The sequence below is a fragment of the Cololabis saira genome, chromosome 1 (genome assembly GCF_033807715.1).
Source record: "Cololabis saira isolate AMF1-May2022 chromosome 1, fColSai1.1, whole genome shotgun sequence".
Classification (NCBI taxonomy): Eukaryota; Metazoa; Chordata; class Actinopteri; order Beloniformes; family Belonidae; genus Cololabis; species Cololabis saira.
Window position 1 is genome coordinate 38760083 of NC_084587.1, and position 27040 is coordinate 38787122.

Below are 27040 nucleotides of genomic sequence, written 5' to 3' on the forward strand. Positions count from 1 at the left end.
TGAAAGCACTGCAGAGGAACCCAAACGATCCAAAAGCTTTTTTTGTACTTGTTTTAAGGAGTGAACCACTCAACGTAGGGGACATGGGGAGATTTTTTTTCTTTTGCATTATCTAGGAATACGTTTTTGCGTTTCATCGCAATAATGATGCAGTATATTTACTTGTTCACTGTGGACACAATAATGAAGCACCCACACCCTTAGGTTTATAGAGTTTAATTTTGAGATTGGTCTGCAATACAGAGATAATCGCTCGCCTGAAGGCATGGGTTTCGTATCAGTCTGAGAAGTTTGAACTACATTGAAGCGGACACAGTTGTTGCAAGGACTACCCAGACCTTGTGGTACCAGAATGACGGTGCTGCATTACCTGCATACCTTATTGCAAGAGAACGCAAAACTATTGCTAGTTAACGCAAAAGAAAAGAGTCTCCCTGTGTCCCCTAATGGCCCTTTTGCACTAGTCCTTACTCGGCCCGACTCGGCTCGTCACGCCTCTACCCGCCTCTACCCGCCTCTACCCGTTTTGTCCCCGTTTGTTTTTCCACTGCCAGGGGAGAAGTGGGCAGGTTGGGGTGAAGCTGCTGTGACGTACTCGATTGCGCAACCGCTTTGTTCATGTCGGCGCTGATCAGAAATCAGCTGGAGCCGCGAGCGGCTGAGAGTAAAACAGCCCGTCTACATCCCTTTTTTAATTCTCTCCTCAGCCACCAGGTTTATGAACATTTGCACCTCAGAGTTGGATCCCCAAACAGACGTTTTGCGCTTTATAATAAAATCGCCGCGAGTCGGGCTCGCGCTGACTCCCGCTTCCTGATTCAAACGTCTGACGCCCCCGACCAATCAGTGGCGTGGAGGGTGGTGACGTCAGAAATAGTCCCGGCTCAGCCCGGATAGAACCTCGCCAGAATGGTTACAGAAAAAGTATCTGCTTGGAGCGGCTCTACCCGTCTCAGCCCTAGTGCAAAAGCCAAGACGGGGCCGTGGCGGGTAGAACCGAGCTGAGGCGGGACTAGTGCGAAATGGCCATAAGGGTCTCCATACACACACACCAAACATCAGAAAAAAAACTTGATTTGTGAATGCAATCTTATACTTCAGTTGTCTGACGTGTGGCCATACACAGTTTATATTGAGATGTCTTCGCGGCACCATCTTTTCGTGATTCATGGCTTGAACTGGCTTGTTATGTTGTGAATGCTATGTATAAGTTCCTCTTTCATGTTTAGGCTTCATGAACCCCAGACACGTCTGCCAGTCCATTCCTCTGCATTTTGTTAAGGTGTGAGCAACATTTCACTGATGTATGCAAGTAGAAAATACTGTTGCAATCATAGCAAAAAATTTTAAATTACTGTTGAATTATGGTCAAAAAGGTTGAAGATTGATGGTGGATCAACCATCAATCAATCATCCCATTCTAATGCCAGCATGTAATCAATGATGAATCAACGTATTCTGTTTGTCGCAGACATGGCTTCAACTTGGATTCAATGTTTTTGCCTAACCATATTTCAGCGTTATTAAGTTTTATGTTTTATGTAAAGCGCTTTGTGTTGCGTTTTTTACTTGCATGAAAACCGCTATACAAATACAGATTGATTAGATTTGATTAGATTTGATTTGATTTGATTTGATTAGATTAGATCTTGAGGTTTGATGGAAATCATAGAATAAGATAAAAGGGATCTTGGTCAATGACTCACCCATCCTTTATCAATCTGAACGGTTCACCAAAGGACATTTATAGACCTGGGGCCCCGAGTGACAGAATTGTGTTTATGAGTTGGTCAGGGTTGTAACCCAATATACTCTCAATTAGAGCATGAATGACAATGACGGCCCTTTAAAATACATTTTAGAGGGTTTGTATCTATCGATTTATGTGCATAATATGCCAAGAATTTTGCAGGTAAATGTATTTGTAATTGTGATCAAACAAGAAACATCCCATCATCATTATGCAACAATTACAGCTGCAAGTCTCTCTGTCACATTCACATTCAGGTCATTTCAATATCCAATACTAGTGCAATTCTTTTTATGCTCACTGTTTTATGAGCAATAATTACCTTTATGTCATATCATCCATGAAAAAAGTTAAAATGCTATAGAATGCGCATGACGTCACAGATGCGACTTCAAAGCCGGTTACGCCCACTGAGTGGCAGAAAGACTGAGTGGCAGCGTAGACTTTCAGTTTGAGCAACTCGAAAACATCTAAAATGGGAAAGAGCTGTTGTGGGATCGACTGTACTCATAGATTTAGCAAGAAATCTGAGTTATCGTTTTACAGACTGCCGAAAAATAAGCTTAAGAGAGACAAATGGGTCGCTGCAATTCGCAGAAACAACTGGATTCCAGGCACCGAAACGTGGATTTGCGGTTCCCATTTTGTATCAGGTAATGTTGGATTTTTGGGTAGCTAAAGTTAAACGGTCAAATCATAAAGTTCGGTGTCCTCATCACTTTAATTTCGCCAACAAATCCTGCCTTGAAGTCGGACCAAGCTTCAAGACTTTTGTATGCCTTCAAGCTTTGCTTTGTGTATTTCCCCGGTGTAGAAATTAAGTACATATAAATATCAGAAAACTGGATTTGTGGCCAAATATTAATGTCCATGGGCCACTGGTTCTTGGGGTCACTGTCAAGTCCAACTGCCTTTAATTTAAGCCGGTAATCGGCTGTTATCCCGTCTTCTCCACTAGTTGCAGCCATTTTTGCCACTCAGTGTGAGTAAGGGGGCTGGTCCAGTGGAGAAGTGACGTCAATGCATACCCTCTATTCTCATGTTTATGTATCCTGGGAATGATTGTATTTATGTGTCTATGAAACTTTTTTTTTTTTTTTTTATCCTGATTTTTTTCCCACTTTTCATCGCCCAGTGCTCCTACCTAAATATCAGTCCTGGGCATTGCTCCCTCTACCAACCCCGGGAGGGCCCTGCACTGAGCTCAAGTCTCCTTATTAACCTGAGGAGTGAGCAGGCCGCATCTTTTCACCAGACAGGTGAGGCTTCTCTGTAGTGCGTATCTTCCCCCACCTTCTGGTGCCCCGGTTGGCCAGAGGGGGCATGTATGGCCCAGGACTGTTGCATGTTTTTGTGAGGGTAGCTCCCATTAGCTACCCAGGGGAACACGGGGAGAACATGCAAACTCCACACAGAAAGGCCCTTTCGCCAACCCCTCCAGAGTGTGGGTACTGAAGTCATGGGGAAACTAACACGCACTTCAGCGCCCACAGCGTCCCTGGCGGGAATTGAACCCAGGACCTTCTAGCTTTGAGGTGACTGCACTACCAAACTTTTGTTTTTTATGGTTCTAGCTTGTTGTAGATTTTTTTTATTCCTATTTATTCTCATTCAGTTTTTTTGCCCTTGTATTGAATGTTAAAATGTGGAAGTGAAAACTGCAGTTCTCGTTGTCCTCATCTACAACGACAAATAAAGAAATCTGAATCCAGAGGACTAGCACAACGACAAATAAAGAAATCTGAATCCAGAGGACTAGCACAACGACAAATAAAGAAATCTGAATCCAGAGGACTAGCACAACGACAAATAAAGAAATCTGAATCCAGAGGACTAGCTCATCTTAACATCCAGGATTTTTGCCAGTCCTCAAGGCAGAGCGTTGACCGGACTCATTGACATCAAACACTTGCTGCAACATGATAGCAGTCCATCTATGTAAATACCCCTACCATTATGGGAACATATTGTCATCAGCGTCTGAGAAGTCTTTCCTATGAAGGCTTATATGCTCCGGTACCAAAATAGATGTATTTTATTGTTATTTGGCCGAGACAGTTGTAACCCTGTTCATTACGTTATATACCTTTGGCCTTGTTTAAAAATAAATCTATTATATCTGAAAGAAGAGATGCAAAATATATGAGCAACATGTAGAAAACACCAGAGAACTGGAACGTAAAAGTATTTTGCAAGTATTTAGTCTACAAACATGTCTTCCTTTTCCTAGCACAGCATTTTATTATACAATAGAAGAGATGGTATGAAAGTAATCAAATGAATGTGAAAGATATTCTACAGAATTATTTATTTTACACTTATCTACATACAATGTTCATGTAAATGTATTCACGTAATACTACTACTAATAATAACAATATTATAAGAAGAGAAAAAATCTGAGTTTATTAGCGTTTCCTTTCAAACAAAGTACATCGCTTCAGCTTAGAATTGTTTACAATCAGATGTCTGGGTAAAAGAAAATGATTACTTCTATTGTGGTTGTGAAGCCGTGCTGCTTTAAATGTTGTTTATTTGGTGTGTTACCAAAATCTTTCCATCTTCTAAAAATAATTAAATTGTGTTCTAAAGGGGTTTATATATACATAAACCATGGGCGACACATTAACTACTACTGGATGTGAGGTCCAGAATGTTAAGCAAATTTGTTCTTGACGTATACATTATTACTTGAAAAATAAATTTAAACAGAATATCTTGAATGTATGTATATCAGATATGTCATTTATAACTATTGCTACCAGAGACAACATGGCACCTGCAGATTTTCATGTTACATAATGAAATTCCCAAAGTAAACCTGATGTAGTACTTCCATCCCTCTGTTACCTACACCCAGTCAGCAGTAGCCCACCCTGCCCCCCCAGAGCTCAGTACTGATACATTTATAAATATCTGCACATAACAAACTGTCTGTCTGCAACATGGGCTATGTTGAGGAAAGCATTTATTGTAACTCGAAGCAGGACCAAGTATTTATTTCGCATTAAATTACTGGTTTCACTTTCATTTGAAGGAATATTTGATTCATTTTCATTTAGTTCTGGCAGTCTCCCGACCTTAGAACACTCTGGGCAAGCAGGCTTTCAACTCCCATCCTGGTGGTGATCTCTTGCAGCACCTGCGCACTACTTCACAGCTCTGCAAAGGTATAGGCCTAATGTACTGTACCGGGTTTGGGCACCCTTCAGTTATAGGATACCAAAATCAGCTGTGCAGTATGCTTAAGGTGAAGAGAGAAGCACTGCATCCGCGTGACAGAAGATACATACAGTAATTTTGTGTTCTTTTCTCAAACAAAGCGATATCTGTGCAATCCACTCACATGAGTGCAACTGTTATATACTGCATACTATGTGCTACACTTTAGCAAAATCTGTATGCACTTGTAACAGCGTGCGGTCTTAAAAATGGCTTGGATCTTGGCCTGTGCTATAAAAGTGACTTAACCTCCATCTTTAGAGGAAACCCTCTAACCTAGGTGGTAAATATCGCCTGGTGGCACTTTACACAGATGCTTGTTACATGTTATAGGGTCATGCAAAACATACGGAAGAGTATTAGGGCCAGGCAGGAGAAAAAAAAAAATATTTTAGAGGAGAAAGATTTTTTTTCATTATGCACTTTGAGAAAAAAGTCTAAATGTCCAGATTAATGTTGGAGTAAAATTTCGAGAAAAAAATTGGAAATGTTGAGAAAAAAGTCGAAATGTCGAGAAAAAAGTTGAAATGTCGAGATTAATGTTGAAGTAGAATTTAGAGAAAAAAATCAAAAGGTTGAGAAAAAAGTCAAAATTTCGTGAATAAAGTTGAAATGTTGAGAAAAAAATCGAAATGTCAAGTTTAATGTTGAGGTACAATTTTGAGAAAAAGTAGAAAGGTTGAGAAAAAAGTCAAAATTTCGTGAATAAATTTGAAATGTCGAGAAAAAAGTCGAAATGTTGAAATGTATTTTTGAAGTAAAATTTTGAGAAAAAAGTCAAAATGTTGTCAAAAAAGTCAAAATGTCGAGGTTAATGTTGAAGTACAATTTCGAGAAAAAAGTCGAAATGTTGAGAAAAAGTCAAAATGTCGTGAATAAAGTTGAAATGTTGAGAAAAAAGGTGAAATTTCGACTTTATTCACGAAATTTCGACTTTATTCTCGAAATTGTATTTCAACATTAATCTCGACATTTCGACTTTTTTCTCGACATTTTGACTTTTTTCTCGAAGTGCACAATAAAAAAAAATCTTCCCCTCTCAAAAATGTTTTCTCCTGCATGGCCCTAATACTCTTCCGTATAAACATATGGCACTGGCTATAACTGATTCAAAATGTGTGTTAAAGGACTTCAATTTAATTTTCAAAGTTCATCCAACAATGTAACATTTGGCTGTTTAGTCTGCCAAATAAAAAAATAAAAAATAAAAATGATTGGCCCTCCTCATGTCTCGGTGTCCAGTTTCCTTACCTTGATTAACCCCCTCATCTCCCTGACTGTACATGACAACCAGTGGCGTCAATTCAGTCGAAGCTAAGGTATGGCAAGGTTACGAGTCACAGAACTTAACTAGAGTATCAATCAACACGTCCAGCACTCATCACAGAAGTCTGCTATGTAGCTTATCTGTGTCAAGAAAATTTGAACTTTTTCAAATGCAGTCTCGGTCACTGCAAAAACTCAAAATCTTACCAGGAATATTTGTCTTATTTCTAGTTAAAATGTCTAATTTTTAGTAAAAAAAAATCTCATTACACTTAAAACGAGAGTCATTACCAGAAAAATAACTTGTTATTTGACCATTTTCACCTGTTTCAAGTAAATTTTCACTTGAAATAAGTAGAAAAATCTGCCAGTGGAACAAGATTTTGCTTGTAATCAGAAGATAAATCTTGTCCCACTGGCAGATTTTCCTACTTATTTCAAGTGAAAATTTACTTGAAACAGGTGAAAATTTTCAAATAAGTTATTTTTCTGGTGTTATTTTTCTGGTGATGACTCTAAATGTTGAAATAGCAGTAAAAAAAATTATCTTCTCATTACAAGCAAAACAATCTTGTTCCATTGGCAGATTTTTCTACTTATTTTAAGTGAAAATCTACTTGAAACAGGTGAAAATGGTTGTTTTTGAGTCTTGTCTTAAATGTAATGAGATTTTTTTTAAAAAGACTAAAAATTTGACATTTTAACTAGAACTAAGACAAATATTCTTGTTAAGATTTTGAGTTTTTGCAGTGTATAATAACTAGTGAAATCGATCATGTTCTTCTTATTTGCATTTGTAGTTATTCCATAAATGTATTTAAAAAACAAACATTTATATTTAACCCTTGAAGCAAAGGTGTGGCGGCTGCCATACCTTGCCATACCCAATTGACGCCCCGACTGTACATGACAGCACATGGACATGACAGTGCGGGCCGCGCCGGCGGCTCATGTGACCGTGAAGCGCCGCAGTGGGAGCTGGAGGTCCCGACCCGCGCGGCGACGTGCAATGTACGCCGTAGGCTCTGCGTTGGTGTAACGCGGAACCATAAATCAGCCTTGACCGAGAGTTGGAGACGTCTCTTTGAATTCCGCCCATCATCACAAGGCGCCTCCTCCTCTGTCCTCGGGCCATGGCTGGTGTCTACAAATGGGATGCGGCGTGATGACTTTTTAAAAAGTTGTGCCGATGAGCTGTTTCTGATCTCCACGGAGCAGATCACAGGAGGGGGGACATTATTTATGACTTAAATGGCGGAAGAACTGTTACCGGAAAATGTTGCAAGATTCAGCGGGGTAAGTGTTAAAACCTGTCGGGCACTGACTGGATCGTTGTTTCCTGAAATATGTGACGCCCTCCGCTGACCACGTTGTATCGGGAAATATGCCGTTCTGGCATCTTGATTTAATTTGTGTCTGACAATTAAGGGAAAGATGAAATCATGGTATGTGATTGAAAATGGAAAAGACATAGATTTCAGCATCTTCCCACTCTTTTATCAGCCTTTCTCTGTTATCAGCTGTTAAAAAACAAACTGTCAACATAGTCTTCCAACTAAAGTCACATTTCTAAACAGGAAGCGCTGCCCAGAGGTTTTATTAAAGTAATGCAACATGTGAAGAGCTGCGGATCTGACAGATAATCAAACTAATGTAATGCTGACTGGTCAGCTTTGTCTGCTCTGGGCTATTTTCACATCTCTAACTCCTTCCATCATGCCATTACCAGCTAAATTAGGTTTACTCAACTAACTGCACTTATTGTTCACTCCGAGCAGAGGCTGAGTCCTCTGTCTGTTGTGACCCTTTGTGGGGTTAAAGCCTGCTCATATCTACAGCCACGAGGTCCCTCCACGCTCCATGAAGACCGGGCTTTTAAAAACACTCTAAACCCACAGACGTTCACCTCTGAGGTCAGCTAATCTTGCTGTGTGGAATTTAGGATGGTAGCCAAGAAGGTAGCTTCCTGCAGGCTGTTCCTTATGAAAATACAGTAAGCTCTTCTCTTCTCAAGCCTGAAAGGGGATTCACGTGACTTTTGGGTCTTTGGGTGACCAACCGTGTTAGCAGAGTGCCTGCACTCTTCTGTTAGAAGCTCATACCATCCCATACCCTTATATGACGTGTACTTTATTAGATTTACACAGCATTTAGTATTTTATCTTTTAAACCATATAACATTTAGGTTACTGTCATTGCAGGGACTTTCTTTCACTAAAATACCACATAACTAAGTGTAATGTGTCATGTTTCCTCAGCATCTTACACCGTCTCTGCTGGCGGTAGCTTTCCTGTCCTCCTTTGGCAGCTCCATGCTCTATGGCTACAATTTGGCAGTCGTCAACTCACCTTCAGAGGTTTGTGGCACCCCCATGTCATGTCATTGTCATAGCCATCATTCACACGGCTGGTGTGACTCATCACAGATACAAGGATTTATTGATGATCACAATGGTTTTTGAACTATTTGGAATCTCAAATGCCATGATGTTAAAGCTTATAAGATAATGTTAAGATAAGATTGTATATCCCACTGTCATGTGTAGCTGCAGGGAGTCATGTGGACCTATGCATCAAATCCACTGTGTCATCGATGTTCTGTCCATGTTACTCTATCATGTGCTCCGTTCTGCTCCTTCAGTGTTGAATTTGCCGCGGTGCAGTGACTAAGCTGTGAACCATTCCTATTTGGCCACGGACAGCTCCCCACTCAAGCATGTGAGCTTCGGTTCCGCTGCGTTTAGGAGACCGCAAAAACCACCGTTTTAAGATCCCTTAGAACATAAAGTTGATAAAGTGAAGTCTGTTAAAGCACTGAGCAGCTGCAGTAAAGGCTCGGACCAGCCTCTTACTGCCTCACACTCTGTCGTGTTTGACCATTTTAAATCCTGTTTCTCTTTCGTCCCTCACTGATATTGTTGTACATATGAAAACTACAAGTTGTCCTCTGGACATTCTTCCAACTAAATTGCTAAAAGAGGTGCTTCCTACTGTTGGGCCTTCCCTCCTGGTTTTAATGAACACTTGTCTCAGCTCAGGAAGTGTCCCTGATTCTTTTAAAGATGCCATAGTGAGACCAATTCTTAAAAAAGCACATCTTGATGCCAGTGTTCTGTCCAATTTTAGACCTGTTTCTAATTTGCCTTTTATTTCAAAGGTCATTGAGAGAATTGTTTTTACTCAACTGCAATTGTTTTTAGAAAATAACTGTGTTCTTGAAAAATCTCAGTCTGGGTTCAGGACAAGGCATAGCACTGAGTCTGCACTGTTGAAAGTGCATAATGACATTGCCCTTTCCGTTGATGCCAAATGTCCTGTTATTTTAGTTTTGTTAGACCTGACAGCGGCATTTGATACAGTGGATCATTCAATCCTCTTGTCTCGCCTTAATCAGTGTGCTGGTATTCGTGGCACAGCGCTGAAATGGTTTAAATCGTACCTGACGAACAGAAGTTTTTCTGTAATGATTGGCGACCTGTCCTCCTCTGTTGCTCCTTTGTCCTGTGGTGTGCCCCAAGGCTCCATACTGGGCCCTTTATTGTTTTCGCTTTACATGTTGCCTTTGGGCTCTATCATAGCCAGGCACAACCTAGCTTTTCACTGCTATGCAGATGACCTGCAAATTTATCTTCCTGTGCTCCCAAACAAAAGTGGTGCTCTTCAAACCCTTTCTGACTGCATTGCAGAAATTAAAATGTGGTTGGGGCGAAATCTTCTGCACTTAAATGAAGATAAAACAGAATATATTTTCTTCGTGATTCAGCACACTCTGGTGATCTCTTTTAAAGCGAAAGCTTCTGTGAGGAAAGGAGTTATTTTTGATAGCAGCTTAAAGTTTGACAAGCAAATTGACAGCGTGGTCAGTACCAGTTTTTATCAGTTACGGGTTTTAACAAAAGTAAAGCAATTTTTAAATCGTGCAGACTTGGAAAAAACCATTCATGCTTTTATAAGCTCAAGAATTGATTATTGTAATGCTTTGTATGTTGGTGTCTCCAAGTCTTCTCTTAGCCGTCTTCAGCTTGTTCAGAATGCCGCTGCACGCTTTTTAACTAATACTCGACGTCGCGAACACATCACCCCGGTTTTATTTACTCTTCACTGGCTTCCTGTTTCTTTTAGAATTGATTTTAAAATGTTAATCTTTGTTTTTAAAGCCCTCAATGGGCTTGGCCCTCTTTATTTATGTGAACAAGTGCGTGTTCAGAACTCCACTAGAGGCCTACGGTCCTCAAATCAGCTCCTGCTGGAAGTCCCTAGAACCAGGACTAAACTCTGGGGTGATCGGGCCTTCTGGGTTGCTGAACCCAGAACCCAGAGGAATACGCTGCCCCCAGAAATCACCATCACTGACTTTGGGGTTTTTAAATCCAGACTTAAAACCTATTTATTTAGACTGGCTTTTAATACACAGTATTGATGTGAAATATTCTTAATTTAATTTTAATGGTTTTATTATGTTGTTTTTAAATAGTTTTGTTTTAATGTGGATTTTAATGGAAAGCACTTCGGTCACCCTGCGTGTTGTAAAGGGCTTTATAAATAAACATTGATTGATTGATTTATAAAGTGGGACTTCCTCTGTCTTTTGTTACTAAAGTATAGTATAGTGTCCCATAAAAGTCTGATTCTGACGCTTAATGAAAGTTACTTTAGCTAAGATCTACAAAACACAGATACAGTGCAGAAGATATAATACATGTGTTGTTTCCCAGCACACCCTTCCCATGCCTCCAGGTTTTGTGTGGCTCAAGAATGAGCATCCCACGTGCTAGGTACTTTCATGGTGTACTTTGTGCCATGTGATGCAGAGGAAGGTTAGTGGGTTCCCCATATGTGTACTTGCTAAGATACTCCACGAAAGCCTAAGCTCTGGCTACATTCTTGACGTATGGAACTTAGTGGGACAAAGAAAAAAAGCATTTTTTTCTCAAGTCCTAAAACTCGGACATAACCGCCTGCCTTGTCATGGATTGGATCTCACATTTTGTATCCAGATTGCAGCAACTTGAGTAAAAATGATCTCATTCTTGTACCTACCGGGAGATCCCCCTGTACCCTCAGTGTCTGAGGCTGAACTGTGAACGCTGTCTGGATGTTGATATTTTAAAGGCTTGTTCCTACACTTCTGTCACACATTCTTTTTGGTTTCAAATCCCTGTGTCCCTGTTTCAGTCATCCCCTCCCGCTCTTAAGCCGTATGCTTATGGGCTCATGTTCTGGGTCTCTGGAAAGCACCTAAAGACAACTTCTGTTGTAATAGATGCTATATAAATAAAATAAAATTGAATTGAATTATGCTAAATAAAGCAGGTAAAACATAACTCCTTACATTTGCGTGTTCTTTTTCTCAGGTAAAATGACACTTTTAAACATTTCAACAGAATCTTTGTCATGTCTTCATCGTCTTCTTCAACAAGCTGAGCTGAAGAGATACTGCAGTCTAAATCTCTGCATAGATTTGTTTCTGATATTAATCACCAAGAATCTGTACTTTCTAAATCATTGACCTATAAAGGACATTTCATATTTTATAGTCCATGCCCATGAGGATATATTAGCTACTGATGAATGACTGTGCTTGATGGAGTGCTGTCTGAAGGGTCTGAGACTTCAGATGTCCATCTTAGTCTTGCACCCTTGCCCTTCAATTACTCTAATTCCTTTAGATTCCTTGACTCACTTGATAATATTATTCAGTGTAGGAAGATAAATGTGGAGATCCCCTTGCCATATTTCTTTGTGAAGCATCATTTTTAAGCATTTCAATGATTTTGTTGAACAAAATGGGGAGTGTGTTGCAGGCCTAAATTGCAAAAATGACTGTAAATGAACAGATTTGATCAAATTAATCAGGAAAATAACGCTGAAAGGACTTAAGTATGTGTGGATGTTTGGAAATATGAATATATTGTAGAGTGACTTTAACAGAATAACAACAAAGCCATGCAGAGCAGATTCCAACTGACTAAGTGAAGATTGACTATTTTGATGTTATGGCACTTGTTAAGACACAATAACCAATCCAGTTTAGTGATGATTCCCTGATTTATGATACAGTGAGATTGAGTGCCGCCATGATGAGGATGTAACTAACGCTGAGTGTAACTTGAGTCCACATTTATGTCCACATTTATGTAACTATAGCAGCATTGTAGAGCAGAGTGTGACGTGTTTTACATCGCCTACTGCCCAGTTAATAGACCACGTCATCGAGACAGATCTCTGAGAAATAATATTTTATGGAGAGTATTTTAATACTACAGACATAAATATACCAGTTCTGCCATAATGGTGCATGCTGATTAGTCTTCATCCTAAAATGGACCATTCGCTTTCTTTCTCCTGTTTCAGTTTCTGGTGTATGAATGAATTCTCATCTTGAAAAAAAAACGCGATTCAGTTCAGTGTTTTTTCACTATGCGTTGATCAGTGAGGAGTTTTCTTTTTGTTGTTTTTTTGCATATAAATCCAAATAAAATTCAAGAGAAGTTGCAAGTCATTGCATCAAATTACAGTCACATAACAAGACTGAGTCTCTAAAGTTTTTCTCTTCAAGCTACATTGGATTAATCTTGTGCATCAGTCATTATTAGTGTTTCTACAGTTTGTGTTTGTAAGCAATTAAAACCCTTACATAATGTAACACGCATGCATTTACCACCTGTAAAATCCAAACAGTGTATCAGAGCTAAATCAGAAGTCAGAACTAAATAATATGTTCATCCATTAGTGTGTTAGCAAGATTTTATAAAAACTAATAGTTTTGAAAGTTTGGTGGAGAGGTCAGACCTGGACAAACAAAGAGCCTTACGTCACTTTTGAAACTTTACTTTACCTTACTGAATATATGGCATTGGCCATGCTGAAGGTTGAGCGTTCACTCTGTCTTGTGTGTGTTGGTACGGTAAGAATAATATTTTTTTTATTGCCACCAGTACATCAAAGCCTTCTACAATGAGACGTTAATAGAGCAACACGACTGGATTCCAGATGAATATTTTCTCACTATCCTGTACTCCGTCACTGTGTCCATCTTTGCCATCGGTGGGATGATCGGGGCGCTACTGGTGGGTCGACTCGTTACCAAATATGGGAGGTTAGTGTGTACGAATGTCAGTGACTTGAATATGTACAACACATATGCATTTTCCTGTGACAAAAAAAAGAGAAACACTGTTTTAAAACAGGAAAGGGACGCTGGTGAGGTCCAGCGTGTTGGTGTTTATAGGCGGATCGTTGATGGGCTTCAGCAGATGGTTCAGAAGTCCTGCAATGGTCATTGGTGGACGCTTCATCACAGGAGTACACTCGGGTAGGCCTGCTTGATTCCTGAGGGGGCAAATGCTGTTTTTGTATTATATATATATATACAGGACTGTCTCAGAAAATTAGAATATTGTGATAAAGTTCTTTATTTTCTGTAATGCAATTAAAAAAACTAAAATGTCATACATTCTGGATTCATTACAAATCAACTGAAATATTGCAAGCCTTTTATTATTTTAATATTGCTGATTATGGTTTAAGATTAAGATTCCCAGAATATTCAAATACATTTTTTGAGATAGGATATTTGAGTTTTTCTTAAGCTGTAAACCATGATCAGCAATATTAAAATAATAAAAGGCTTGCAATATTTCAGTTGATTTGTAATGAATCCAGAATGTATGACATTTTAGTTGTTGTAATTGCATTACAGAAAATCACAATATTCAAATTTCCTGAGACAGTCCTGTATGTGTGTGTAGGTGTATGTATATGTATGTATATATATATATATATATATATATATATATATATATATATATATATATATATATGTGTGTATGTTCATGTATATATTTATGTATATATTTATGCATAATAACTGTTAAACCTGCTCTAACAGCTACTGAAACATCGAAATCAGACACGTGGAAGATGTTTGTTTGTGATCTTTGTGATTTTCACAGCACTGTCTAAAAAAGGTGATTAGATTAAGTTGAAATAAAATTAAACTCGTCAAAAGAAAACTGTTTAGTAATAATTTGCAGTCGTGTGTGTGAAGTAGGCCGCAGGAGTTCAAAAAGAAGGCAACGGGACTTCTTGTCTTGGTTCTTGAAGAGGGTTTAATTCTCATTTGAAAAGCGTCTGCACTTCTAACAGAGGAATGTGTTATAATCTGTTGTTGGGACATTCACTCAAGTCAGATGGAAATCCACTGACTCACTCGTCCCTCTGGTAGGTAATTATGATATTTTGTCCACTGTACATCGTGTTTTGGTCAGAATTTGAGATGTTTTGGTCATGTGAATCAAGTTGTCAATAACTATGAATCTTTGTGATTATAAAATGAATGTTCTTTTCCCCACCAAACATAGATTGATTATTTTACTCTCCTCACAAGCCATCTGTTTTCTCTGTCCACAATGTGGACGCCAGCGCCTCTTATCTTTGATGCAGGTGGCCCACTGAGTCCTGACCTGATGGGCTGGATCCACCTTGTTGTGCCATGCATTGGTGGATTAGTTGTGCAGTTTTATTTTTATAAAGAGATTTCCACTCTTTGCGGAGTAAAGTTTATTTCTGAGGCCACTCGGTTTCTGTCTTGGAGCTTTGTCCTCACAGTGAATCCGTGTTCGCCTGAAGGCTTCTCAGAAACTCATGCCATACATGGAATGACTATGTTTGTGAACTTTTTTTTCTCACTATTTGATGCAGTGGTATTTCTTTACTTAACTAGCAGGTTTAGGATTAATATCCACAAGTTTAAATTGAGGGTTTATGTATTTGAGTTCCTTTTCTTACTATCTTGGTGGGGACATTCTCAGGCCAGTGGTCTGGAATCCTGATGTTGGCTCATGTCCCCATGGCTGATGTAAATTAAACGGCACATCTTGGTCTGTGTATGTCGGTTTCCAGTCCAGCTCAGAGTTAAGATGTATAAATCTTGATGTACTCAGAGTTGAGAAGCGTGAGAAAGGATTAGAAGCTAGATCAGATTAAGCCGGTATATGGTATAAGCCGGTATATGGTGCAGATCATTCACAGTTCACAAGGACCCTAAACACTCTCAAGATGCATGGATGAGTTAGTGATTCAGGTGTTACTTCAGCACTTCAAAAGAATGACGTTTATAAGCCTGAAACTCCTACTAGTCACAGGAACAAGTAAAGTTTTGGATGTGAGGTGAAACATCTTCAAGAACCATCAGAAGTCCAGTTGGCTTTTATTCAAGATTTGAGAAACACATCTTTATTTGAATCAACTAATTTTTCACTCTTCATTAAAAGTGTTTTTATTTTCATGCCACATTCAGTGTTTTATTTTCTCTTAATCTATTGTAAGTTACACAATTCTACATTGTACTTGAACAAACATAATAAAGTGTGTCTTGTGACAGATTTTAAATTTATAACAAGTATCGGGGTAAAAAACTGTACCGATCTTTGAAACGCAGTTAGTTTGTGGTAATTGCACTCTTCTTCTTTTGTTTTTGTTTCTTCAGGGATCTCTCTCAGCGTGGTGCCGATGTACCTCGGTGAGATTGCCCCCAAGAACGTGCGAGGCTTCCTCGGCCTTGTTCCCAGCATCCACATTTGTCTTGGAGTCTTCATAGCTCAGATCCTGGGGCTCTCTGAGCTGCTGGGAAAGGTACCAACTTTGTGATATTATCCACTACACAGGCCGGTTGTTATTTCCGTTGACTTATCCGACCTACAACTTCCAAGTTACACTGCTATATTTCTTTTCTTTCAACAAGTTATATGAATCATTTATGAACGCCCAGGATTTGTTGAGTGGCGGCACAAAGGGGGCTTCCAAATAAAACATGTTCATCCAAAAAACAACATAGTGAAATAAGTTGAGACAGCTTCTCCAGTACTGAGGAAAGTGCAAATGAAAAGTAGATTAGGTGCACTGATGTCACAAGTAGGTGGAGAGTTAGACAGGAACTTCTCTGCTGAGCATGGGTTGGAAGTCCCAAAGTCAAAACGGGAGGAACCTCCAGGAGTGCATGAAAGAGCAAACATGACGAAGGATTTCCAAAATGATGTTGATGAACTGGTGCTATCTAACCTACTGGATTCTTGGCGGTGGTGATAGATGTAGCAATCAAGAGACATTTTGGACTCACGTGGCTGAAAGATATGCATATGTGTAAATATGTACAGTATGTGGCGTATTATTAACTTATTATCTCTCATGTTTTTTCAGGTTTTAATATGGTAATGTTTTTTGGGTTGTTTTTTTTCCACACAGGAAGAGTATTGGCCTCTGCTCCTCTCCCTTGTCGTGTTTCCTACTATGATCCAGGTGCTATTCCTGCCATGGTTCCCAGAGAGTCCACGATATCTGCTGATTGATAAAGGAAACGTGCATGCTACCATTGCAGGTTGAAGACTCTATTCTTCTTTTTTTTCTTCCCTGAATTTCAGTTCTACATCTCTTAAATTAAAAAAATGATCCTGCAAAGTCTCACTGTGAAACCAGATTGTGGTAATTACTGATGACAGCTAAGGATCTCTCTCTGTTCCGTAGCCCTGAAGTGGTTTCGTAAAAAAGGAAATATCCAAGTTGAGGTTGATGAGATCCAGGAGGAGCAACGCTCACTGTCCTCCGTCCAGACCCTCTCTGTCCACCGTCTGTTCATGGACCGCTCCGTCCGGTGGCAGGTCATCACTATCGTAGTGGTCAACATCGGCATGCAGTTGTCTGGGATTGACGCAGTAAGTGGGAGAGGCATTGTGGGCTCATTCTCTTTTCCATTTTGAATGTGCAACAACTGTGCACTTAATGTGAAAGTGTGCCTACATATTGTCACAGCTCCCAGCTGTGCTCTTTCCATTTGACCATACATAACAGATTCCCACCCAGTGAATAACTAAGCTGAGGGTGACGGCACCACGCTTCATTATCTCTGATTCTTCTCTCCTATTGTAACTCCACCTAACCAGGTCAACCCATCTGAACATAAAGTCAAGCATGTCTCATTGTTTTCTGTGGATGGAAGCTCCAGACATGTTGGTTCATATGCGAGTATCATTTCCCCGCAGGGATACATACCCTGCTGGGAACCTCGGTCCCAGATGCTCCAGACAGAAACACTGAAGTGCTTCAAACATGCAGATGAATCCAAAAGCTCAAACCTGACACAAAAGCAAAAAAGATATTTTAAGAAGATTCAATGTTATGGGTTTAAGTTCATCTTTGACTTTCCTATACTTCCTGGCCATCAGTGTTCAAGTTACGACTGTAACTAAAGTAACTCCTCATTTACTATATTAAGAGGCAGACCCACAATTCTTGCTGCTTTAATTGTTGCTCTTTTTTGTTTTTGCTCCCACACTTGAAAAACAATTCAGCCAGATGGCAATGCATCTACTATATGTTAAATCCTTAAAACTATGGGTGGGTAAACAATAAATGAAGAAAAGTAACGATAAAAGCAACAATGGTATACGTGTTATACATATATAAAATAATATGCACCAAATTATATAAAGTTATGGCTGCAACGTCAACAATATGTAAACTGAAAATCTAATGCAGTTAGTTTATCATTTTTTTAAATAATTCTAAAAAGGATTTTATTTTAAAAACACTGGACTTAAAACATACTTAAAAACACAAGACGTTTCGGTGTTCATCCAAACACCTTTTTAAATAATGTTTTATTATTTCCACAATAATTTCACTGTCAATGCTTTAAATTAATTTCTGTGACACTAACGTTGCAACTCTTGAAAGTCTGGTGTGGAAGATGTAGTGACATCTAGTGGTGTAAATTGCAGATTACAACAAACTGAATCTTTTGCAAACTGCATGTCGTTTTGCATTCATCAAAGAATAAATATCATACTGCTTTTTTTAAGATAAGTTCACTCAACAAGTACATTCCAGTTTGATACCGTGTGTCTGTTTGGACATTTCATTAGTCTTTGGACAAATAAAAATGCTTGCTCTTCTTTAAGTGTTTAGTGTCTTCACTAATTTACAGTTGAACAGGTTTTCACATCATGTAACATCAGCTGAGAACCAACACTTCTCATGTAGAATATTAGGATGACACTTTCTAGAGTCAAACTAATACAAACCTCTATACTTAACTTAGGTTTCCATAGTGATCTAGACAGGTTAAAAGAGAGCCCACTTCGTGGAAGTGGAATCTCTGGCTTCAGGCTCAACATACATTGCTAAGCCATTCATACTGCCTCATAGTACACCCCTGTGGTTTCCAGGCTGTTCAAGTATATAACAGCTACATGTCTCATCTGATAGTTTATACCTCCTGTTTCAGGGAGAAAAAAATGTTATGCAATATATGTCTAGATTTTAGGAGTTCTGATAAGCGAAAACACATTTTGTAGTTATTAAAACTGCTTTATTACGTGTGTGTGTGTGTGTGTGTGTGTGTGTGTGTGTGTGTGTGTGTGTGTGTGTGTGTGTGTGTGTGTGTGTGTGATTCAAAGCTGCTAAGTTGATAAAACACAACATGTAAGGTTACTAAATCATAAAGACAGCACTGAACTGCACCAATTCTATTCACACATCATCAATGATGGATGTTGCATCAACAAAGTGTGATTAATGAGAATGCGCAAATTAATTTCAAGGGGAGCACTTGTCAGCAGTCCGTACTGATGAAATGCTGGATCTCAAATAGATGAGTGATGATTGCCCTGATGATGACAGTGATCAGTGTGATCAATCATGTGGAAACACCTAATAAGCAGTGGCTTTTGGCTCCTTAGACAACAAGACAATCTTTCATTGTGTGTGTATCCATCTTCCTGTAGTTTGGCATTTTCATTATCATAATAAACTTCCATCTCACTGTGAATTTCAGATCTGGTTCTACACAAATGAAATATTTAGGGACGCAGGAATCCCAGAACCACATATCCAGTACACAACAGTGGGAACTGGAGCCATTGAGGTCATTGCAGGGATGCTGGGGGTGAGTACACATGAACTCCCATTCCACACAATGATGGGACTGTATGTGGTCTGTTTTACACGATGCTGCTGGTAAACTGTCTTCTTTCATTTTTGAGGAAAAGCCCTGAAACAGCGAGCAAAATCTTAGTGTCAGTCATCAGTCAGACCTTCCACATTAACAAGCAAATGAGGGAGATATTGATGAACTTTATTTTGACTTAACGGAAGTATTTAGGCTTTTTGCAAGACAAACAAAATAGGAAAAAAAATCAACTTTTCTTCTTTATTGATTTATATTTTCTTACATTATATAGGCACAATAAATGGTTGCTCAACTGTATCAGACATAATTTCATTAATGATATAATTAAGCATGTAACTATTTTAATTTTAATAACTGAATTGTATCTTGAAAACTAATCCAATATGTAAGTTCAACACATGTCTGTTATTAGATGATACGGATTAATCTAAACTTAATTTACAAGTGGTTTTGGTTGAATCACTTCTTTACTAATAGACAATCATCTTATTTTAACTGTTTTCATGTTATTTGTCTTATATATTTATAAAATAGATTGGTAACATTGGTACCTTATGTGGCAGTGTTATAGTTTGCCTGTGTTTGTATAAAAGTATCTAGTAAACTAGCCCAGTGACGGCTTGGCGACCTGTCCGATGGCTGGACTGATGTTTGTTTAATTCACATCTCAATTTTGAATCAGCATTAACGTCCGAGTGATTTAATATGTTTGATTTTGTCTAAAGGTTAATTGTTAAACTGAAAAAACACCCCCTTTGGAAATAAGCCCACTATTCCTAAAACTAATAAAAGTTGTCTTCATTTAAGCATGAATGCCTCTGCAAAAGGAGTATGAACTGTTTTTTTTACTAGGAATCTTAAAACTAGTAAAATAGTCTTCCAAATGTTCTTGAAACATGGTGGACACTCTTAGAAGATAGTTTTCGCAGTGTAATGGTTGTCGGGACATTTATATTATAACTGCAGAGTTCATCATAGATCCCAGACCGCTACAAATAAAAAGATGTAGCAGACGGATGGAGGGAAGATATTACGGTCAGCAGTTTCTGTTCGTTTGAACTCGTCTCTCTTCTTTGTCCACTATTTAGTGTTTCACCATCGAGCGCCTGGGCAGGAGACCTCTGATAATAGGCGGCTTCCTGTTCATGGGAATCTGCTGTGCAGGGATCACTGTGTCTGTCCTCCATCAGGTACACGTCATCTGACGTCCTGCTGCTTTTGAATTATGTTATGATCAGCTGCTGATTGTTTTACACGGCACTTAACATATTATTAGATTTACATAATATACTTACATTGAGATCTATATCAAATTTACGATCGGTCTCAGCTAAAACTCCACATGTCAAAATGTTTTCTTTAACGTCTATAAAAGAAAAAAAATTAAGAAAAAACAGAACAGACTTTGCAGTTTTTCTGGTGAAGATGGTGTATAATACTACACTATCAGCTGCTTCTATTACCACTGTTTGTGGCAAAAGTCCTGAAGTAAACGTTTGGAGCACCACATGATACAAGTCATGTTTGCAAGATGTTGCAAATAATCGGAAATATCCACGTGAATAACAACTAAAACTGTGCAAACTGCATGTGAGAGTTTAAAACTGTTCACTTTTATTTCACAGGAACAGTTTCCCTTCATGAGCTACATCAGTGTGGGCTGTGTTGTTGGTATTATTGCTGGCTTCTGCATAGGTCCAGGTAAAAACTTCACTAAATCCTTCTATGCATTTTGCACGAACACGCCTGACACTTGAACAGAACCCTTTTAAGCCACTACTTAGGCGTTGCAGCCATGTGTGTGAGCTTACACTGCTCCCTGCTGGACCGTTGAGCAATAGCAGGCACCCAAGCTGAGACGCACCACTCCTTCCTCTGCAACTGTAAAGAGATAGTGTATTTCATTAACCTTATAAATTAGGAGATCATAACAGCCACACTGCACTCATTCCCATGGCCTTGGATACATCAACAGGATGAGATGAGCGAGGAGAATGAAGAGGCATTGCTTTACAACAGTGGGAGCCACGTTGAACAGACCTGCAAGGATGATAAATTAGGACGACTCTGGTTTACGTAACGTCATTTGTCAAAGCGGCCAAATCCATACCACAACGCATGGATGAGGATTTCTGCTGCCGCAATTAGACTTTTAATAGCTCATTGTTCATAAGCTTGCCATGATGAACACGGTTTCCTTCAGACGAAACCTCGCTTTCACAATAACGCCCTCCCATTCTCAGCGCACATGTTGACAAATTATGACCTAGTTATTGGTTTGACAATATTAAAGCTTTCCCTCTGCAGTTAGCAAGCACAGATAATGAGGACATCATTCTGAAAGCGGATCATTAGAGCTTTTGCTAATGCATATTTCTCCTTCACATTCTTCACTTTTAACAATGAGGGATGTTTAAAACGAAGCCACGACCCCGCTTATCAAACTGAAAAATGGAACAAGTTCTGGGTGATCTATCATCCAGGTCCAGACCTGACAAACATCGTTCTCTTTGTGGTTACAGAGTAATAACAAACACATAATGAAATACATGCAGAAAGGAGTGGAACTTTATAGCACTTGGGCTTGTTATATCATGAGTAGTCTTGAGCTGAAATATTGATGAACTCGTTGCTGAGTGAGGCTGATGATGTTAATTTCACAGCAGTGCTGGGTAATTAAATATGATTTGTACGCTGCGAGCTTGGGTGGATCAAACCAATAAATTTAACCAAGATAATATGGGGTTGCTGAGAATTCTGCACCATCCAACTCTGTGCTTGAAAGTAATCCAAACATACACCAAACACAAGTAAGAAGTTTTGATCGTGTCCTTACAGCTGGCGTGCCGTTCCTGATCACTGCAGAGCTGTTTAAACAGTCTCATCGACCGGCTGCCTACACCGTGGCAGGCTGCCTCAACTGGATGTCCAACTTCACCATTGGCTTTGTTTTTCCCTTCCTAGAGGTGAGACCACACTCCTGCACACAGTTCTGGGTACACAGTTGCATCCAGGTCACGCTGCTCAGATGCAATTGTTTGTGTGAAATCTCCTGCTTGTAATAAGCAGAAAAGATGTGAAGTGAGTGACTGACCTCAGAGAAAATACTGTCCAGCTGACTCTGATCTTCGTGTTAGCCCGAGGGTCTTTTGCAGCTACACTTAATTGTCCTTAGTGTTATTTTTATTAAAGGAGCTTGAGGCAGGATTGAGGCAGGATTTATGAAAAAATGTCGTATACGTTTCAAGTTTTCTAGTAATAATGTCAGATGAAGCGTTCCAAACCCAAAAGAATGAGCCCTCTAGTGTATCTCTCCTTTGCCTTGAACAGGCTGTGTGCTGCAAAATGTGCTGCAATTGTGACCGGAATTTCCCGCGCTGTCCTGTGGATGTGACGTCACATGACGCTGCATGCACGTTCTCCCCGTTCTCCCGTGCCGGCTTCACTGTTGGCTGCAGTACCCCCGACGGCCGTTGTGGTGAAGGGTGGCGCTAGAGAGTCTCATTTCTTAAAAGGAGCCTCAAGCTCCTTTAAGTACCGCATTTTCCGCACTATAAGGCGCACCTTCAATGAATGACGTATTTTAAAACTTTTTCCATATATAAGGCGCACAACATTCCAAGGCGCTACAGTAGAGGCTGGGGTTACGTCCTACATCCATTAGACCAAGGGTCGGCAACACACAGCTCTTTCATTCTTATACTGCGGCTCCGAGTGGCTTGGGAAAATAAATTACAAAAAAAAAAAGTATTTAATTGAAATGTATTTTATTTGTGTTAGTTCTTTAATATTTTAGTTCTAAATTGGAAGATTATTGTGATATTGACATATTAGAATAAATATATTTTATTGTTTTTCAAAATAAACGTCATACTCGCGAAAGCCGGTATACATATATATAAGGCCGATATACCCGCCAAAACGCCATCCATTCGTCGTGACTTTCAACCCCAGCAAGGCCAAGTATGGAGAAATGTAAGAAAAGAAAAATATCTGAAGAAAATCGAACATTCAATGATGCCTGTTCAGATTCATTTGCATTTAGCTCTGATGAGAGTGGCCTACCAGTGTGCCTAATTTGTGGAGAAAAACTGTCTAACAATAAACGGTGAAATGTCGCAAGACATTTCAACAATACACACAGAGGCTTTGCTGAAAAATATCCAGAGGGAGAAGAGAGAAAAAAAGCTGTTTCGGAACTGATGCAGAAGGCTGATCTGACGAAAAATCACTTCAAGAAGCGGGTGAAGTTGCGGCTCAATATTGATCCATATATAAGGCGCACCAGACTATAACACGCATGGTCAGCTTTTAAAAAAATTTAAGGCTTTTAGGTGCGCCTTATAGTGCGGAAAATACGGTACATCAAGACTTGGTCGTCAGCTTCAAGTCCTTGGAAACACGTGATGGTCATACTCAGAGTAAAGTAGGACCATGTGTTGATTTCTGTGCCTTTCAGTTAAATCTGCTCTCAAAAGGTTAATACAGCTAAGATGTTGAACTCAAGCCCTCAACCACTGGTCCATCTATCAATGGACGCTGATGCAGGAGATCTGTGGATCAACAGGAGGAGCAGGGACTCACTGCCGTTCTTTTCTCTGATCATCTCTTTGTTTCCTTCCCCAGGAAGCCACGGGTCCTTACTGTTACCTGATCTTCTGTGTGATCTGCTTGGCAGTGGCTGTCTACGCCATCTTTATCATTCCTGAGACCAAAAGGAAAACCTTTCTGGAGATCAGCCAGATGTTTGCCGCTAGGAACAACATCCCTAATGAAGAGTTGGCTGCCAACAATCATGTCAAAATGTCTCTAATGAATGGCTATGGAACCCTTGGCGTCCATAATTGAAAATAGCATGCTGACGATGGGGAAGGTATAGAAGGGCAAACTTTGGCCATGAGGTCTACTGGTTCACTTGAAAAATCCAATACAAACCATGATACTCACACAATGAAATATGGGCATATGTGAGACACCTGTCCTTGTCTGGACACACGTCATTCTCTGTAAGTGTACATTATTTGAGACTGAAGTCACATAATCATGTACTTTGTAATCAACCATCAGCCACATTTCATCCATTTCCTGCAGTCTGGAAGCACTTTTGTGGGAACAAAGATGGTTTCTCACACTTCTTTCAGAGGCGTCAGCCTCTGTGACAGATTGGACACCCATTCATCACTGCGTTTAGTGTTAACAGACCTTTTTCTTCAACAACTTCGGAATGAACATTTATTAGGTGACAGGAATAACACATCTTAGGCGGGCCTTTCATTCATGTTACTGCAGTACATCCCGAAAAAAGAACTCACCAGACTTCATGTGTAATTTACAAACTATTTACCTTTTATCATAAGGTATGTTTACGCTCTTGAGCTTACGGTAAACAGGTCTGTTTGTTTTTTACCTCCTTTTCTGTCCCTTTGCTCAATGATTTATAGTCTCTTTTTAATTAAGAGAGCTGGGTACTATAAATACTGTAGCAGTCATTCATCCATCTTTTCCAAATGTTTGTACATTTTTACACTCATTTAAAAAGAGAACCTTTTTACGCAGATATTATACTATGACATGGCAACAACATAGTATCTTGTTATTTCACCATTGTTTGCCTTTCCCTGTTTTTACTGATCACATGGAGGCAGCATAATGCTGCTACCAGTGCTTTAAAATTGGACCTCAGGTTGTGCTAGCTTACGAACAGATTCACGATGATAGCCGACAGCCGACAGCCCCACCACGGATGGGCAGTGTGAGAAAGTATAATTAATATCCTCAATGGACATGGATGCTCACTTTTTCAACATATTTATATGCTGCAATACTTAATCATTTTAATCAATACACTTAATGATGATGAAACCGTAATAGATGAGATGCCAATGATAAGAACCTTATTAAGGGTTAAAAGGAACCCTGGTTATTAAGACTTGTAGTCCCTAATTAGCCACAATTGTTCTCTTATACTAAAATATGTTGTTAGAAACACATAAAATAATCTAATTGCTTTAAAAATCTACAATGTTTATCACATATTTTGACCTGCGGGAGGCGCCATGTTTTACCTGCGCAATGCATTCTGGGGGCGATGACGTACGACGGTGGCTCTGGGAAGATAAGCCGCGTTAGTTTAACTGGGACAGGTATCTAAAACATAGATGAGCAGCTCTCTCCCGGCCGTGGAGGCTGACGAGGGAGCCCATAAGACGTCTCGGTTCAGGCAAACTGGATCAAAGTTCTGTGATGCACGGGAGATCTGCAAAAATGATCAATGTCGTGCGCATCTTACCAGTGCATTAGGCTCCTGCGTAGACGGCGTAGCCTACAGCGTTTTTTTTTTTTTTTTAACTTTTTTGTAGGTGCGCCGTCACCTTAATGTTTAGCTGTGTTTTGATCTGTGTTTCTGGTGCGCCGTCACCTGTTTAGCTGTGTTTTCATCTGTTTCTGGGTGTCAAAACAGTGGACGGGGGTTAGCAGTGGCCACCGTCTGACGTCACTACCCAGAATGTAAACAACAATGGCGACCTACGAGTTAAATTATATTTTCAAATTTTATAAAAACGAAGACATCAAAAAGGTTTTTATATGACATTGTTATAATTGATACCAACATTTATCTTTTAAGACCTACATGTCTTAATAGCCAGGGTTCCTTTTAAGAACTCTTATTTAAAAGTCTGACATCAAGGAGCTGGTGTTGTTAAAATCATGATGGCAGTATCTCAAAAGCCTAACCCCAAGGGCAGTACGGAAGAAGATTTAAATAGATTTCCAATTCACTTGAAACATTACCACATTAGAGAAACATCACATGCCGTAAAGTTTCATCAACTTCCAAGCCAAGACAACCACAAAAATCCAGCCAACAGATGTCTGATGTAACAAGGTCTCAAAGAATCCAAACGTTCAGCTCATGACCTTCCAGTAACTGCACGTGCTGGTGTCAGAGCTCATCCACACAAGAAGCGCAGTCAATAATGTGTCATTGCATGGCTGCCTGCATGTCTTTCAACCGGACAGTGATCCTCAGAGTTCTGCCAAATTAACAGTGACTCAAAAACAAGAAGTGGATATAGGAAGTTTGAGTTGAAGCCAGATTTGAACCCCACTGAAATGAATGTGCTAGGAAATGTTCAAATGTCTTGAACCTGTAAGAATACTATTTATTTGAAATGGAGGTCAACATTTTCTTCTGGAAAATGTCCACAATGTCAGAGATAGTAGACGATCCTGTGAAAGTTATGAGAAGTTGTCTCTGGTCTGCAATCAAAGTCTCTTTGCTTTTGAAAAAAAACGAGAAATAAATCTTTGGCAATTTATTTTTTGTTGTTCAAGAAAGGGTTAAAATATTGAATTTACCTTGCGGTGTTATTCAAGTCCAACAACTATATCTTTTGTTTTTCCTCACATTTGTCTTTGTCAGAGAAAATACAACATTTTCTGAATCAAACATTTTTGAAAAGTGTAAAAACCCCAACTTCTCCAACTTTTGCGTGACTGTATGCAAAAAGTTATAATTTAATAATAAATCACATCAAAACAGCTGAAAATGTTTTTTTTTATTTTTGTTTTTCAGTAAATATTCTAAATGAAAGAAAAAAAGAAGACCTTTCTGACTCGTAGTGTAGCCCTGTTCTCACTTATCACGCTGCGTTAGCTTCTTCTTGGGCCTTAGCATCCTACAGATTCCCAGACAGAAGCTGTCTCCAAGCGGAAATGAAGAAGACACCACATACATGAGGCATTGCTGCCACACACACACATACATACATGCACACACACTAACCTCCCATATGCAGCGCCCCAGTTATCCCACCGGTAGCGAGGATGGACAC

The 27040-nt window shown here is 39.4% G+C and overlaps 1 protein-coding gene across 1 annotated transcript; it reads left to right on the top strand.

The window, feature by feature from the left end:
• The first annotated feature begins 7404 nt into the window (after positions 1-7404).
• Positions 7405-26744, top strand: slc2a15b (solute carrier family 2 member 15b). The gene is made up of 12 exons (XM_061732630.1): positions 7405-7534; positions 8497-8595; positions 13177-13337; positions 13429-13553; positions 15729-15874; positions 16484-16616; positions 16763-16950; positions 19071-19181; positions 20294-20395; positions 20831-20906; positions 22044-22171; positions 23832-26744. The coding sequence occupies exons 1-12, from the start codon at positions 7490-7492 to the stop codon at positions 24051-24053; spliced, it is 1536 nt and encodes a 511-aa protein (XP_061588614.1). The 5' UTR covers positions 7405-7489; the 3' UTR covers positions 24054-26744.
• Positions 26745-27040: the final 296 nt, after the last annotated feature.